General features: G+C 37.9%; 1 protein-coding gene across 3 annotated transcripts in view; it reads right to left on the minus strand.

Annotated features, from left to right (window-relative positions):
* rbm20 (RNA binding motif protein 20) overlaps window positions 1–16228 on the minus strand; it is a 50973-nt gene extending 34745 nt beyond the window's left edge. The window contains exons 1-2 of one of the 3 annotated variants that reach the window (XM_079669333.1): window positions 11308–11328; window positions 8767–8851 (exon numbers count right to left, since the gene is read on the minus strand). In XM_079669333.1, the coding sequence (XP_079525459.1) occupies window positions 8767–8780 (14 nt within the window). In that variant the 5' untranslated portion in view covers window positions 8781–8851; window positions 11308–11328. Of the gene's footprint in view, window positions 1–8766; window positions 8852–11307; window positions 11807–16023 lie in introns of those variants that run through there. The other 2 variants (XM_079669335.1, XM_079669332.1) reach the window with 2 other exon arrangements.
* Between the last annotated feature and the right edge of the window lie 1608 nt (window positions 16229–17836).

Consider the following 17836-nt stretch of genomic DNA (forward strand, 5'->3'; position numbering starts at 1 on the left):
GAGTGTGGAGAAGTGTGAACATTGCTGATAAGACATCATCTGATCAATGTATATGTGAGTCTCATACATACTGTAGAGTTAAATAATATGGCGAAAGGCGGTTAATTCCATCCATAAAGACTAAAGATGGTAATGGCAATGCTTTGACGGAAAATAACCTGTCTGTCCTTGTGTGACACTGCTGAATTCAGACCCATACATCTGGATCTGTAAGACATGCCGAACGAAACACGTGAAAGCTTGTTTTAGAAACTGTCCATGTCCCTTTACTACCAAAACAACAAACAAGTCGGTTAAGCAATACTAATGGAATAATCACACATGGTCTAGCACCACTATTATGATGAACCTTTTTAATGAACCTATATACCTACATATATACTGTACATGTAATGCTCAACGGCAAACTACCTTAAGCTGATGGAAAATGTGCCTCCAGTAGCTGTCAAACAAACTCAAGTGATGCAAGCATCTTGAACTTCTGTTCTGCTACAGTCTACTGGCCCTGAACTCATAAAGTCCATAGGCTGTTATATTTACCAGTATATGTAATAATATAACATATAATGTTGGTGAAAATACCAAATTTGGATGGCTGACATTGACCCGGGTCAAAAGATCTTAGATTACATGACAAAACCTTTTATATACTTCACAGTTTATCTATTACAGTGATTTCATAGTAGATCAACTTGCGTGTAGCATTGCTCAGAAGAAAATATGGCTTGGTGACCTACATGAATTTGCCAAAATTACTTTTTAAGAAGTTGCCAAATTGCAAGGGATAAAACTGTTGACCTTGTGGCCAGATTTTACTACGTGGGTCAAATACCAATGTTTAATCACCTTCACCCTTGGGCCACATATTCCCTTAAATGCCAGCTTAACACAAACAGACAAATGTATCTCAAGGCAAAATAACTGCCCCTCTCGTGGTACTGATAGTTGTGTATCAATGCTACTATCAATTGTTTAAGCAATTCAGAGTAAGATGGAGGCACAAGGCATTGGCACTGAATTGTGTCCAAGTTTTTAGCGCACAATCTATCACACCATCAAGGAATAAAACCTATTGACAAAGTTTCAAATAGACTTGACATTTAATCAACAATTAGATAAAACCTCAACCAATTTACTTTTTCCTCCCTATGGAAAGATGACTAAAAGCTGGTTTAAAGTACTGCCACCCCATGAATCATATTTTACTGAAAGTTATCATTTAGGTGGTGATTATGAATAACTTTAGGACGTAATTATCACACCCGTCTTGCTTCCTTGCCTGCATGGTTTTCCCTCCCTTTCATGGCCGAGAGGATGAGCCTGGCATCTCCACTATTACGGACCTATACATAGCCAGCCCTGCTGTTGGGATGATGGCCACTTGACAGTAGGGCTGAACGACTAATCGATTTTAAATCGAAATCGCGATTTTTTACTTTTTTTTTTTTATTCTTGTGTGTCAGTCATCCACACCAATCAGAAGTGCTGTGCTCCACATGTACCAGCCATTGTTAATCAATCAGAAGTGGCCCATGATAGAAGGTGATAGACAGATTGATCCAATCACCTGCCAAGTATTTTTGAAAGTGCCTGCCCTTTCCAAATGGCTTCCAATGGAGCTTTCCTAGATGGTTTGGTGAAACAAACCGTCTGAGTCAGGGTAGTAATGCTCCATCACATGTTTTACATCTATTACAGGGTGAATCTTAAACTGAAGCTTGACTTTAAAGCAACCCAACGGAAGTTTCATGTAAGTTTAGTTCTTTCACTCGTAGCTCGGGCTGCGGGGGTGCTAGAGACGGGAGTACGTTGATACGACCTTCCTAGCCGGAGTTATGGCCGCATTTTACAATAAACTTACGTTGGGTCGCTTAAAAACAAATATCGCAATTTGAATCGCAATATTTTTCTGAAAAATCGCAATTAGATTTTTTCCCAAAATCGTTCAGCCCTACTTGACAGTGATAACATTTAAGCTTTAATTTAATATCACTGTATATTAGCTCTTTTGATTTATGTTCCAGTTTTATTTGAAATACTTAATTTATGACGGAGTGTTTATAGTCTTGACGTCATGTGTCTTATATCCGTATATTCATATGCCTGCCTACATTCCAGTCATACATTTCTGAGCCCCATCTTTTCCAAGATGAGAAAGAGTTACACCATTATAGAACTGTATTGATAGTAATAGTTTGTGGCAGATAAGTGTACAGAGTCTTAAGCATAAGCATACACAACAACAATACAAATACAAAAACACACCCACAAACCTAAGTATAGTCTTTGGTATATTCATTTGTCTTACGTGCTAGTGGTTCACTGGACATAAGACTAGTGCTAGTGGTTCACTGGCTAGTGGTTCCCTGAGTCATTAAAAAAAACTATGCGTATAATACATACAATTATATTTTCTAAGGACAGACTAAGTATGTGGATTAGTGATGTATTGGCTGTGGTTAGGTCATTTTAAGTTTTTTCTTTTTACTAAACAGTTGCAGGGCTTTTGCCATCACAAAACCTGCACTTGCAGAGTATCCCAAACTAGGTTGCAGTTTTCCAGTTTTTTTTGTAAAAAATGTGTTTCATTACATTTTGAATGTGTCTCTTTGTCCCCTCTGAGCCAAAGCAGATGTTACAATGAAGATTTTGATAAATATACAGTTTGAAGTATAAAACAGTGTTAACAACTTCATAGATTAAATGCAAAAAATAATCCTGGGTTGAAGGACAGTCGAAAGGGGGACTGACCAGAACAGCGCACATTTCCTTTGGTTGATGTGTGTTAGTGTGTTGCACCTGTGTCTGGTGTAGGTACTGTACATTTGATTTCCTGTTTTCTGGTCCTGTCACCGTGTGGACCAAAGCAAAATGCCTTTGGGGTGAGCACACGTGCTACAATCTCCCCGTCCTCAGCTGTTGGTGCCGGCCTAACAGAGCAGAGCGGCTGCGTGAGACTTTAAACAGGGGGTGGGTTTATGTGTCGCTAAGATGCCCTTACTCTTCTGCTGGTAAACCTGGAGGGCAACATGCTTCCTAAACATTCTCTCTCAAAAGGCTTTTACAATAGCGTTGTAGAGAGCTGATAATAAGCACATTATAAAAACATCTAAATAGTGGATTTGATCACTTTTACAAAATGAAGCAGTCTACAGAAAATTGTTTTGATTTGTAAATAACTAAAGCCTTAATTTCCGCATTCGTATAGGTACATGGGTTAATGAAGGCCCAAGTTATATGACATTTTGTAATCTGCACATGCTGTGGACAACATCTTTGAACATGCAGAATGTACGTACAAGCCTTCACCTGTCAAATATGCCCTTGTGCATCAAACTTATCTCTTAAAAATTGCCCAGAAGTGGCAGTATTGTTTAGATCTTAAAACAATCTCTTACTACTTATGATTCATGGAACTGAATGTGAGATTTAATAATGTTGAGCTCAATGAAAGGGCCTGCAAACACCTCTGTATACTTACATTAACTTGTAATTATGGAACCAGGTCAACATTATGGTGAAAAACTCAAGACGACATTTAAGGGAAAGCATGTTTTTTCTCCTTCTACATTTGTTGTAATTTTTCAAGTCTCACTAACAGATTTACCTTTTCCAGTCGGGTGGTTAGGATACAGGATGTTTGCAGTTAAAAAATACAACCCCTCGACAGGTTAATATAACACTTAAAAAAGTAAATCTCTGTAGAGACCTGAGCAAAAGCTGCTATTTTGACAGCCTTTATGCTAAACCAGGGGTGTCCAAACTAAGGCCCGGGGGCCAAATGCGGCCCGCAGGACATTTTTGAATCGGACCTCAGCAAATTAAAAAAGTATAAAGAAATATGGCCCACAAATGAAACTTGTGCTTTCCATATATTGTACTTCTTAAATATATATGTAAAAATATATTACACAGTAGTATTCACGTGTTAATAAGCCCAGTTATGAAATAAATTCACGTCAATTCATGTTGAAAACATTTTCTAACAAATCTTAGTTGATAAAAAAAAGCCCAATAACTTATTTAGATAACAAGCTTGAAATTGACCCTTCATATTTCCCCTTATTATAATCACTCTGAGGCCTCTGTTTTAGGCGATGAGCTGCCAACAAGATAAATGAAACCCTAGATGTGGTGTCTCGTCAATTGTGTTAGTTGTGTTTGTTTTAAGTCTGTCATTTCATGTTTAGTCAGGTATGTAATTCAAGTCTTGTCAGGTTTCCATGTAGTCAGGTTTTCTTGTTACTTGACGTCTTATCTGTCATCTCTAGTCAAGTCCCCATGTTTCATGTCATGTCTCTTTTTCCCATTTCCTGTTTTATTTTTTACTTACCTCTTGTCTTTCCTTTCAGGTCCTGAAAGGAAAGTTACTTCCTCACTTTGGGGTTTTTTCCGCCATCGTCAGCGTCTGCCCCGCCCCTGATTGTTTCCACCTTTTCCCAATTCCCTCATGTTTAAATAGTCCTTGTCTCCCTTTGTCTTGTGCCAGTTCGTCTTGTTTCAGTGTGCTTCTATGTCCAGAGACCCAGCGTTAAACCAGAGAGGAGAGTTTTATTTTGTTTGAAATCCAGAAGTTTTGTTTTGTCCTCGCAAGAGTGATTTTTTGTTATAACTTTGTTTTATTTTTCTCATTAAAATATCAGTAGTCGCATTTGAGTACAGTATTTTTGTACCCCGTTCTAACACTAGAGAGCTGTGATGTAGGCTGTTTTTTTCTAAAAGCATAATTATGTATCATGCCTAATTTACCTACATTTTGCTAAATTATAACTTAACTTACAAGGCAATATACCTCACCTCTATAAGTGGCCAAGCCCTTCGTATATTTTTCTGTATGTGGCCCTCGGTGAAAAAAGTTTGGAAACCCCTGTGCTAAACAGTTTCGTCCTGCTTTTAAAAAGTAAGCAGTTAAAACATTCAAAGACCAATTGGAATAATTTGCCATAAGTCAGAGAGGAAAACACTGACACTGCCAAAAAGAAGACTTTATGTGTATGAAATGTTCAAAAATAATAAGCAATAATGTTGTTCGCCATTTCTAAGATCGTATTTTATCTGACCTTTAGTCTTTCAAAAACAAAGTGCTTATCCATACACAGATATAAACCAGGGTTTCCACTAGGATTTTTTTCTCGCCGGTCAAATGTCCGAACAGAATTTATTTTACCGGACAAATTAAAAACTTACCGGTCATGTTTCAATAAGAATAATAAGAATTGTGTAGCAGAGTTTCCGTTAGCAGGTAATTACCGGACTATGACCGGATATGCTGATGTTTAAAACTCAGTTAATGGGAGTCATTTTTATATTGCTTCAGTTTATAATCGTAACAGATCGAAAAATTCAGATTCATTTTTCAATAAATGAATCCACAAACAACAAACAACATAATTATTACATTCAAAGAAACTACTTGTAGTAGATGAAGTATATTATTCAAAAGTTTACATTAACTTTGAATAATAACACGGGAGAAACGGATCCTCTCTTTTCCTCTCTCTCTCTCCTGACAGCTCGTCAGTTTCTAATGCAGCGCGCTAAACAGAGGGCGGGGCTTCAGGTCAGACTCAGCAGCTGTTCTGATCTCTCTCTCTAGCGTCCGGTACTTCACTCGCGTATATGTCCATATCTATCAGATCCAGCTCTCCTGATCGGCCTTTATAGAGATCATAGATCAAACTATTAAGAGTGAATATCGGCCGATAATGACCGGCGGCCAATCGATCGGAGCATCGGACATTTTGACCGGCAGGTTTTGAATTTACCGGTTTTTATTCAATTTTACCAGCTAAAAAACGGTAATTACTGGCTAATGGAAACCCTGATATAAACATAAAAACACATGAATTTAAGTTCTATTGATTTAAATAAGTTATCACTTACATACTTATATTTCTATACTTATATACGTATATTTTTCTAATTCCTAATATTTACCAAGGGGCAGTGCATCTCATTAGTTTCATATGAACAAGCATTTCTATTTAGATTTTGCTTACACCAAGACCTTTAGATTCTGCTAGCTCACATAAAGTCTTAAGAACTACGAAGCTAATGATGAAGCGCTGATCCCCAAGGACCTGATTGATTGTCTTCTATAGTTTGAGCTGAGGTCAACCCCAGGATTTTCCAGAGAACCGAAATGTCACAAAGGTAACTCAATGACCCTTTAGCTATAACTATACATTTTCATTCTAAAAGAAGAGATATTATAGATATGATATTCTTACAGTAGTTTCACATTCTCAAAATGTCACAGCTGCACTGACAAATGATTCCAGTGCAATAAAATAAAACTCAACAGAACTACAGAAAGAGGCGCTATTTGAGGCTGTGTACTAAGAACTGCAACATGCTGAATATTGTAGTAATCTATAAATACATAACTGGTTTCATGATAGACATCACATACATTACATCAAAGACTCATATTGTGTTAATATTGTACAAGCTACATTTTTATTGCACCATATCAGAAGAATATTGTGCCACTTGAGTTACATTAGAGCCTAATTTATGGTGGCCCCAGAACAAATCCCTGAAACTATTAAGATTTTGGATGAACTTGTGTATCCCACTCAAGCCCTTCCAAACAATGTGCAAATCTCATTGATAAATCTATACGGATGGAAATATTTGACAACAATCATATCTCATTGCTTTATTTTAATGTCGTACGGTGTATAAACACATTTAAGCCTCTTTAACTCTGTCAACTCCCATTGTTCCAGATAGTTAAGTCTGCTAAGTCTACCAACTCAATGCCTGTAAACCCTGTTCCACTGCTACATAATAATACTGTCTGCTGCAGGGTGAGAACCAGAGACAAAATCTACAGTACTGGTAGATATTTGCTGAAGTTAACAGAGGAAATCACCACAAGCTTAATAATCTCTGGTATAGCATTAAAATGGTAGCCAAAAAACTTCAAACTGTTTATTGATGTATACGATAATAAACCCACCAAAGAATATACAGAAGAGATAACACGTTTCCAGGAGCCATATCAATTTAAAAACGAGCCCTCTTTTGTAAGTTCTCTCACCATTTGATAATGAGGATGGATAATGGTGTTTTTTAAAAGTATATTTTTGAACTGTCTGATGGTTAGCGAATGTACATTTAATAGTTTTGGTGATGGAATCATGGAACTTGATGCAAGAGCTTGATGCAGTGTTGCTAAGTTGCCAACCTTAACACTATCTTAAAAACTATTTGGACCCACTTTGCACCTTTTTTTGAACAGCAGAAAATCAAACAACACTCAAATGTTTTGTCTGATGTTTTTCTACCTTTTTTAAATGACTTAAGTTGATCTGCCCATGAATGCATAAAGTCACCCATATTAAAATTTGAGTATGATGTCACCTGGAAACGTAGCAAATGGTGCTGGCAACTTTCATTACACAAAAGTTGGCAATAGTGGCTCAAAAGTAAAAATGCAATCCTTCCTTATACAGAAAGGCACCTGCCACTAGAATTGAATTTGGGCAAAAAGATAAGTCAAGTTGAAGGAAATGGGATATGATTTTTCCACAGCACATTGTTGTGATTTAGGCTGATAATAAGAATATTTCTTAAAAAATGTTATTACAGGATGCACCTAGACTTGATTTTTGTCCCCACGAAAAAAGACAGACCTGGCCCTGGTTACGACGAGGCCTTGGAGGCACCTGCCTGGTGCCGCACAACTGTCAGCCATTTAACATCAAGATTAGCAACAGTTGTTGCCACGTGTCAACACAGCAATGAACACATGCTTAAGGTGGTGGTGTGGGAGGACATAGTAGTAAGTCTACAGGAGGTGACGCAATGAATGTATAATTCCTATAAGCAAAAGGAGAGAAAATTCTTCTCACCTAAAAGTAACACCAGGCCATAATTAATCTGCTACATCTAAAGTTAACTAACGATAAGAACTGTTGCTGAAGAAGCGATTAAATCTAGTCTCTTAAAATACTTTTTATTTAGGAGGCAATAGACACATGCAACATTGTTTGTACACTACACTGCCTTTCCTTTTCATAAAACCAACTAGCCTGTATGGATAAAATGCAAACCAGTAATGACTTTCAGAACTAAAGCAAAAGAAATGTGTGTTCAACTCTAAATAAAAAAATAAAAGACTCACTGCATTTGTTTTGCTTAGCCTTTTTCAAACGAATTCAATGAATTTCAAAGGAGACCCCAATGTCACAGAGCAGTGAAGCCAGCTCAAAAATCAATCTCAACATCTAAGTCCAGGCAAGCTTTAGGGCAGAGCCACATTAGGTGCAGGAAAGCTCATCAGATTAGCTCTTGTTAATGACCTGCTGTGGGATGGGAGTGTTAAAAGCAAACAATCTTCAACAATGATACCAAACAATTCAACCAACAACTAATATCAAATTCAATTAAAAAAAGGATAAGGGTAAATCCAGTGATGACATTTTTTTTTTTTAAATAATCCATTCATTTTATAGTATGGGTATTATTTATTCATAAATCTCAGGACTGAAGAAAAATAACCCATTTTTGAAAGACACAAATAAGAGCTAAATAACATCAAAAATATGTTTTATAGTGTTTTACAGCAAAAGGCTCCTTTGACTCAGAAGGGCAATAAAACAGCATTTGTCGCCCTTAGGTTGCGCCATGAAATGTAGCCGAGGCTTTTTGCTGTTCCACAGCTCGAGAAAACACTCTACCCCATAAACACAAAGTGCAACCCCCAATAAAACCAAATAAATGAAAAAAAAATGCAATGTCTCAATGCAAGAGATTTACCTTTCCTGTGGCATCTTCACGCGTCAGTGTTCTAATGAAGAGCTTCACATATTGTAACACAAGGTACAAGTTGCTCCTTCGCCTCCTGTGACATGTTGCCAGAGTGATATAGAGCCGGCAGGTGGGAAATAGCAGTAAGAGGAGGAAAGTGAAATAGGAAAAACAGGGAACGGATAAGTGCAAATGTGAATGACCAGACAATCTCTTTGACCACAAATCTGTTCAATCATTCAAAGATTAATTATCACAAAACCAAGGGAAACACAAGACTACAATTTTAGCAACTTGGAGCTTTCAGTTACCCTATTATTTGATGGCCTGTTCAGAGAGTGACAAAGGACAGGTTTTTATATAATTTACATGTAAAAAAAATGTGGACCACACATTATCCGGTAACAAGATCACTAAAAAGGGCCAGAGGTGTTGAGACGGAAACTATGCAACTCTGATTTTACACTGAAAATACAAGAAGGTCCTGGTTATACAGTAAAAAGGGGATACTAGGAGAGGACCGAATAAAACGGTAAGTGTGTTAATAAAAGAGCAAGTTTGTCTCTCCATTCTAACTGCTATTGGACTTTTTTATGATTAATGCAACTACTTACTATGGGCATATTTGATTTGACATATAATATTAATTTAGTTATATCTAAATTCTGCTTAGTATGATATTGTTTGTCTATTTGTTATAATTGTTATGATATTATAGGATAATTATGAAATGTTATGCTTTCTTTTATCAAGCCTAGCTGCAGTTGTAATCTATTAATTTTCAAATGAATAATATTGTAATCCTTTTCTCTCACTAACAAGAGTTGAGAAATCTTAAAAACAAAATTACTTTCAGGCTATATTGCAAGTGAAGTGTATTTGCGACATCAAATCCAATCAAGCCATTCATTAAGTATGAGTGCAACTGTATTTTTTGCAATAACAGCAACTAAAATGAAATGGAAACTGACAGATTCAAATTATAATTGCATAAACATGTTACCTGGTGTATATGATTTTGAGCAGCTTTGTGTTAACAGAACTGTTAATACAAATATTTCTCAGACAAAACTCTTGTTGGCTCACACAAAATCTTAGAGAACCATGCTGAATATCATGTGTTGCTGCATATCCTTAATTAGTTGATCTAAATTAAGCAGCGGAATGAAAAATCCATGTATGGACCACTGTAACCTTTTATTTTGTCGCTTAGCAGGTAATATTATGAAATGTTGCTACAAGAACACATGCTCTTATTCCCTCCTGCGAACATAGCAAATATTTGACCAATAAAGCCAGTTTACAGTAGTATCAAGAATAATCCAGAATACATTATACTCAACAGTACGGCTGTTTGCCACCAATAATGTCTGCTCAAAGAGGTAACTAAAGTAATTCCTATAATACACAATTCTGCTAAGTAAAAATTCAGTTGGATTGCGATTGAGCTGCAAAATGTGTTAGTCGCCTTATGACCTAATACAGTGTTAAGATACAGCTTTATAGAAAAGCTGCGAGACTGAACGTACGGCCTGGACTTTAAAGAGGCCGGACTTAAAAGACTTTACCAGATGCATTTTTGTTTCGCGGACGTTACAGCATGATTTTGCAAAATATATACTTTTTACATTTCTACAAATCTTCAAGACAAGACATAATGTTTTGAAAATGACTGGTGATTCTTTTGCCTTTCAGTAACAAAAAAAAGGTTTTCGCATATTCTTTTGATTTAACTAAGACAAACAATTTCAATAGATCACCACATTCACCTAAAAAGTTGCTTGTGTTTAACATAGTTTTACAGATTGAATGATGTTGATTTCTGTATTTTGAATAAATAAGATCTATTCCCTGTGGGCAAAAATGTTTAAGAAGCAAGTAGTACAGTAGTTAGACTTCTTATATTAGAAGACATCAAACATATTTAAATTCTCATGTGATAAGTGTTTAAAAATAATTATGTGCTTGAACCATTTTTGAATTATGTTAGCTTTTTTAATCAACATAGTAATTGTATTATATTCTCTTGCACAATGCATGTATGCGTCCCAAATGTATCTCTTGGGAAAAGACGATGACCAAAGATTGATTCAGTGGCAAATATCGTAGTTTGTACTAAGGATTTATAGGTCATTTTTGGTCAAAATGTTTAGGTACTAAAAAAAGTCTCACCTTTAGAGTGGAGAACTAGGGGCCAGTATTTATAATTGAAAATTATTTAATTCAAATTCACTTAAATACTACTTAATAGGACATATCTAAATACTTAATTTTGAGGCATACTGCAGAATAAAGTTTAATTGATATATAAATTAAGGCTTGACACTGCGAGAGATTTCCTGCAAGTTGACATACATTCTAGCACATGTAAAACTTATTTTCAGCAATACTTCCCATCACTATCGAAAGCACTGGGAGTTACTGTGTATTCATGAATGCCATCACCCAAAGTTCTGTGGAACAAATACATATTTCATACAGTAAGCACCAGACATGTGCTTTAACTGGACACACCTTGGCCTTTTTAGGGTGGATCTAACTTTCTCTTACCTCTGCAAGAGTTCACTGGTTGTCTCGGGGGGATATCCACCACTTTGTCCTTTTCCCAGCATTTTTGTATGATCTCTCTTGACCCTCTCAGTGCTACTTGTCCGATCCCAAGCTTGCTGCATGGCAAAACAAACTCCCTAGCACCACCTGCAGCCTTAACACCCCCCTCAAAAATAACCACTACAGTTAAGACAGCAAATCCTGATGAGTCAACCTTCTGAGCCAGCTATGTTTTTCTCTCCCCTTACTTGCATGTTCAGATGACAGAAAGCCCAGCAGGAAGGGAAAGAACGGCTGCTGAGCTTCAGCAGGGGTTCTTCCACTCAGCTACTCCTGATCGACAGCTGCAAAGGCAGCAAAGCGCCCTTTAGGCTATTTAGGCTTTAGGCTTTCCCTAGAAAACAACCCAATCTACAATTACAGGACATTTCTTCACTTCCCCTCTTCTCTCCAGTTTCAAAAGATGGGAAAACCAGATCAAAGCCTCTTCAAAGGGAAACAGAAGGTTGACTGAGTGAAGTTTAAGAGGGAAAAGCAGAAGAGGTGGGCTCAGGGGACGGCAAAAGGGGGGTGAGTAGAAAGGGACTAAATGGGAGTCCCTGCCCGGGACAGCTTCACGCGGCACAACAACAGGGAAAAGAAAGTCCCCCCCTGCCACAACTGATTATCACCTCCACAGTCCTGCACAAACACACAGCCACAGACACACACTCCTTCACATATTCTGGCCAATGAAGGGATTCACTGGGGTTCTGGGAATGCAATCAGTCACTCAGTAGGTGTCGTGATCAATTTAGCTGCTGAATCATCGGAGCGGTCCGTTCTCCTGCCCCTGGAACACCGCGTCAGATTATTCACATTTTGTAATGGCCAGGCAGTCTTGGGTTTCACATCTATGAGCCAAAAGGTGGGGCGTGCGTGGTAATAAATCACCATCAGGGGAAGAAAAGTACTGAGTGAGAGCATATTAGTAATCCTTTAAGGATATACCACACCTCAAAAGCAAAACATAGGGTCTAGCTTGGTGTTTCCAGGTTGAATTATTTTTATAATATGTCATTTGGCAAGGTGAATGATTTTGAGATTGAAACGTATACTGTTTCCAAAGGATCGGTTCGAGAATCGCATTTGTGTTTAATACAAGAAACCATAACTGTGCCTCAACAATTTTTTATTTAGGACAAATTGTTACACCTTTTAAAGGTTACCAAATACAATTCAAAATTGAAATAACAAGAATAGAAAGATTACAAACATCCAGTTTTTAAGTTCCAAGAGGTTTGGCTACTTTGCTTTAACTTAAAAAAAGTTGTGGAAAATCAATGAATTGGTTTTATAAAATGCTAAAATGTGGACCATGTAAAGAGTGGCCTAACTCAAGCATTCTAACTGTTTAATCAGGCTTTTTGACTTATCATAGTACTATGAATACATTGATTAATCTACAGCGCTGAGTTTACTGGTTGGCACGTGGCCAAAAATTGTTTGCCATGTGCCGCTACCTAACTCACAGATTATAAACACCGAAATCACAAACAGTCCAGCATTCAAATTTGATTAAATAAGGCAAGGCCATCTGGCTGAACATAAATTAATGCTGTTTTTAAATGTCATTTTGCTCTGTATTTAAGAGTAACTAACCTCTATAGATAAAAGCAGAGTCAATATCATGCCAAAAGAACTTTATTTAACCAACCAAGAGATCTGATATTATCTACATCATCGCATTGTATGCTTTAAAAAGGCAACATTCAAAACATATCTAACAGAATCTGAGCTAGAAGCAACAAGAAACTATCGCTATGCGTTACGTGTTTGCAAGCGCATGCATATACTCATGTGACAACTCTACATAACAATCCCCCAGCTTATTTTTGGCCCTGTGAGAAAGCAGATACCACTGTAGCAGTAGTGGTTTCTATAATGGTGCATGTCTGAATGACTCAGTGTTAAGCATGGCAGAAACAAAAGTGAATTACAATGAAACCCTTTGTCCAGTGAACCTCCTGCAATCTTTGAAAACCATCAAACTCCATAGCCACGATACAACAAATACTTCCCAACAGTTCCCTACTCTTACATCACCATTCTCTTTAAAATTATACCATATGAGCAACCATGCTGTAGCCACTGCAATTTAAGGAATGAAAAAAAGTTATTTGAAAACAAACATCTACATACAGACAGAAGAAATGAATACGCTAATTATACCTTCAAACATATCACAGTCGTACCCATGTTAAAATCTAGATCATGCAGCTGACTGAGTCTGTGCATGTCTGTTGACTGTTTGCAGTCCATGGACAAATGTTGTCTAGTTCTAACCATTATGGTATTAGTAGTCAATCAGCATATGGGAAAAGCATTCTTACTACTATGAAAGTCTGCCATCAAACCACATTTCCCATAATTCACCTATGGCTAACATTAGCGCAGTCATGTGAACAGAGAACATGCTGAGAAGTGATCCGTCATATTCGTTGTAGCCAGCTGTGGTTGAAAAGCCAAGTGACGAAAAGTCATTTTTAATGATTGAGAGTGTCAGCAAGAGGCCTTGCAAAGAACTATCCACTGACAAAGTGTGGAAGTCCGAGTAACAACTTATCACCACTCAGAGGAGCAGGCTCTCACAGATACAGCTCTCAGTTGCAAAATGATTTACCTGAAGCTAGTCATGCAAACAAATGCTTATTCCTTGACTACCATTGTGCTTTGTTTATCAATATTTGTCTGTTAATGTGCAAATGTGTAAGCCTTAAACTTTTGACGCATGATATCTTATGGTAACTAATATTTGGAAGAAATCACATTTTCAAAACAATAATGTCAGTGCTAAAGAATATTTGTGTATGTCACAAAACCATCAAATATCCTCTATAGCACTGCTGCTGGTACAAACTAAAAATAGAAATGTATATTCTACATTGCTATATCAGGAGCAACGTTGTCTGCCTAAAGTAATATAAATATTTGAATGAAATATTTGTATATATAATATATTTTGACAAATAATTTACTTTAAACTGCATTGTTATGAGGCCAGAACTTTGTATCTTTGTGTGTGTTTGTGTGCTTAAGCTTACAGTGTGTGCCCAGATTGAATTGTGTTGAAAGCAGTATAGTATATCTTACCATGCATGCAGTCAATTAGGAGGTATTTAGAGTGTCTCAAGTTTTACGGGGATAATAGGAACAGGGAAATGGTTTGTCCCTTGTGATAATCTTGTTGGATGAAAAATGTAATGGCTCCACTACCTCTCCTATATCAGTATCACCATTATATTTTATGACATAATATTTCAGTAAAACAAAGACAACCATGACAATTCATACTGTATGTGAAATGCCAAAGTAAGACTGTGCTAAGTAAGAACAACTCCCTTTCCAGGCGATCAGTTTTCCAAAGAACTGCTCTGGGTGCAGCTGGGAATGCCACTCTGGAGCTGAGCATTCCCATGAAGAGGGGAATGTTTATTTTGTAGTGGCTTTAAGCTGACATGTGTGAAGCCATTAAGCAGGCTTAGCCTGTTAATTAAAGCCATTCTAATATTCTACCTTTAGCCTCATTAGAGAGAGACCTTTATGTAGAGCAGTGAGTAGGCTATAGTATGTGACAAACCAAAGCTCACAAATTCATTTACAAACCCATGTGACACACTTTCACACACCCTGAAGGTCAAATGTGGTTTTGGTCATTGCATGAGAAGAAGGTATCTATTTCAGCAGGCCTCTTTCATTATGTGCACACTAACAGGCACAGCAGCTAGCACCTTGGACTTACACAAACAATAGTGTCTTCAACTTTTAGGTTGAAGCTGTTTAATTGTATCTATTTAAATAAACTTTATCCTAGGAAGTATATACACAATCAAATAAAAACAAAAAAATTCACCATTAATCCCATGCAAAGAAATTGTTCAGTTGCATGCTTTCATTAGAGGGCATCCAGATTTATATGCAGGTGTTTATATCCTAAAGCTCCTTGACTTTAAACATAGCTTCACTTCTCTTAAATCATGAGAGGGCCAAATGATCAACTAACAGATCTGTCAAAACATGAACATACACCTGAACGGCCAGGGCAGGGAGACATAGGCACACACCCTCATTTCAAAATAGTAGGCTATATCTGATTCACACCAAAAAATAACTTTTTAATTTGCAGTCCAGACATTGGTGTCCTTGTGGCTAACCCAGATTGCAGAGAAGTTATGACAAGCTATCAGCATTTGGCCAAGGATTCAAAGAACATATGATCTCATAAAACCAGCTTTAAAAAGAAATCACAGACAACAACAGCCTGTAAATTCCTTTGACAGCAGTTGCATTTTTTATTGTTGAACTAAAATAACACGGTGACATACACAGCCACGGCACCACATGCAGAACCCCTATCTTCCAATAATGTGACTGGTTTTACGGAGCAGAGACAAAGAAGCAGTCCAGAAATAGTTTTATGAGCACGTTTATAAACTGTTTTATAGACCTGAATGACACGAACACCACAATTGGAACCTGGTCAGATCCTGTGTAAATGCATTGAGTCCAAAACCTGAGAAGCTTTAAACAGCTGAGATAAGAAAAGAGTTTGTTAACACGTTCACATTTTATAGACTTGAATAGCCCCTACAATAACTTGAAAATAACTAAGTGGCAAGTCTTGTAAAAAGATTAAATAGTTTCTTCTCAACTGTGAATTTACAACTTCACACTTACCCTAAAATTGCCACAACTGCTCTTTGATGGGCAAGAGTAAAGACTTTTTACTCAGTCGATGGTCCTGTCAGAGAAGAAAAGAGTATTAAAACACTACTTGAACTGCATGAATCAAGCTGAATGAAAATAAATTCTTATTCCAAATCAAAAAGATAAATTACCATACATTTTCATGACAAATTCCGCCTATGTTGCTTTTGACAACATGGAAATTGAAGTCCAAAAAACCTGACAACCAATACTGCTCAGTACGAAAAAATATATAAAATGTAAAGCAAATTCTTGAAGATTAACCACTTCAAAAAATTGCTTTTGAGTTTTTTTGTCAAAGACGACCCTCATTTTATTGAAATATAGATTATATCACAGAAAATTGAAAAGTAATGTATATCATTACATTACATTAAATTGCATTTAGCTGACGCTTTTATCCAAAGCGACTTACAATAAGTGCGTTCGACCAACAAATAACAAACTTGAAGAAAACAGAATCATATAAGTACATCAGGTTTCATGGAGCTAAAACATTTCAAGTGCTACTCAACTGGCTTTGGATAAGACAGTCCTTCATTAGTATACAAGTGCTTTGTTAATAGTTCTATTGATCGAAGTGGAGTCGAAAGAGATGAGTTTTCAGTCTGCGCCGGAAGATGTGTAAGCTTTCTGCTGTCCTGATGTCAATGGGGAGCTCATTCCACCATTTTGGAGCCAGGATAGCAAACCCACGTGTTTTTGCTGATGGGAACTTGGGTCCCCCTCGCAGTGCGGGTGCAGCGAGCTGTTTGGCTGATGCAGAGCGGAGTGCACGTGCTGGGGTGTACGGTTTAACCATGTCCTGGATGTAGGAAGGGCCAGATCAATTCACAGCATGGTACGCAAGTACCATTGTCTTGAAGTGGATTCTAGCAGTTACCGGAAGCCAGTGAAGGGAGCGGAGGAGCGGCATGGTGTGGGAGAATTTAGGAAGGTCGAAGACCAGACAAGCCGCTGCATTCTGGATGAGCTGCAGAGGTCGGATGGCACATGCAGGTAGACCAGCCAGGAGGGAGTTGCAGTAGTCTAGGCGTGAGATGACGAAAGCCTGGACCAGAACCTGCGTCGCTTTCTGGGTCAGCTGGGGACGTATCCTCCTGATGTTGTAAAGCGTGTATCTGCAGCAGCGGGTTGTAGCAGCGATGTTTGCAGTGAAGGACAGTTTGTTATCTAGGGTCACACCCAGATTCCTTGCAGTCTGAGTCGGGGAAACAATAGAAGTGCCAATGTTGATTGTTAGGTCAAGAGTGGGACAATCTTTTCCCGGAAGGAAAAGCAGTTCAGTCTTGTCAAGGTTGAGCTTGAGGTGATGAGCAGACATCCACTGAGAGATGTCTGCTAGGCAAGCAGAGATGCGTGCGACGACCTGGGTCTCTGAGCGGGGAAAGGACAGAATTAATTGGGTGTCGTCAGCGTAGCAGTGGTATGAAAAACCATGCGGGCTAATGACTGATCCGAGCGAGTTTGTGTACAAGGAGAAGAGGAGGGGACCAAGAACAGAGCCCTGAGAGACCCCTGTAGTTAATTGACAAGGGTCGGACTCGGACCATCTCCAAGTTACCCTGTAGGTGCGGTCTTTGAGGTATGAGGTGAGGAGGGAAAGTGCAGAGCCTGAAACTCCAAGTTCTTGGAGATTGCGAAGGAGGATCTGATGGTTCACCGTGTCGAAAGCAGCAGACAGGTCCAGAAGGATGATGACAGAGGAGAGGGAGGCTGCTTTAGCCGTGTGCAGTTCCTCTGAGACAGCAAGGAGGGCAGTTTCTGTTGAGTGACCTGCCTT

This window comes from Notothenia rossii, assembly GCF_949606895.1.
Source record: "Notothenia rossii genome assembly, chromosome: 1".
Classification (NCBI taxonomy): Eukaryota; Metazoa; Chordata; class Actinopteri; order Perciformes; family Nototheniidae; genus Notothenia; species Notothenia rossii.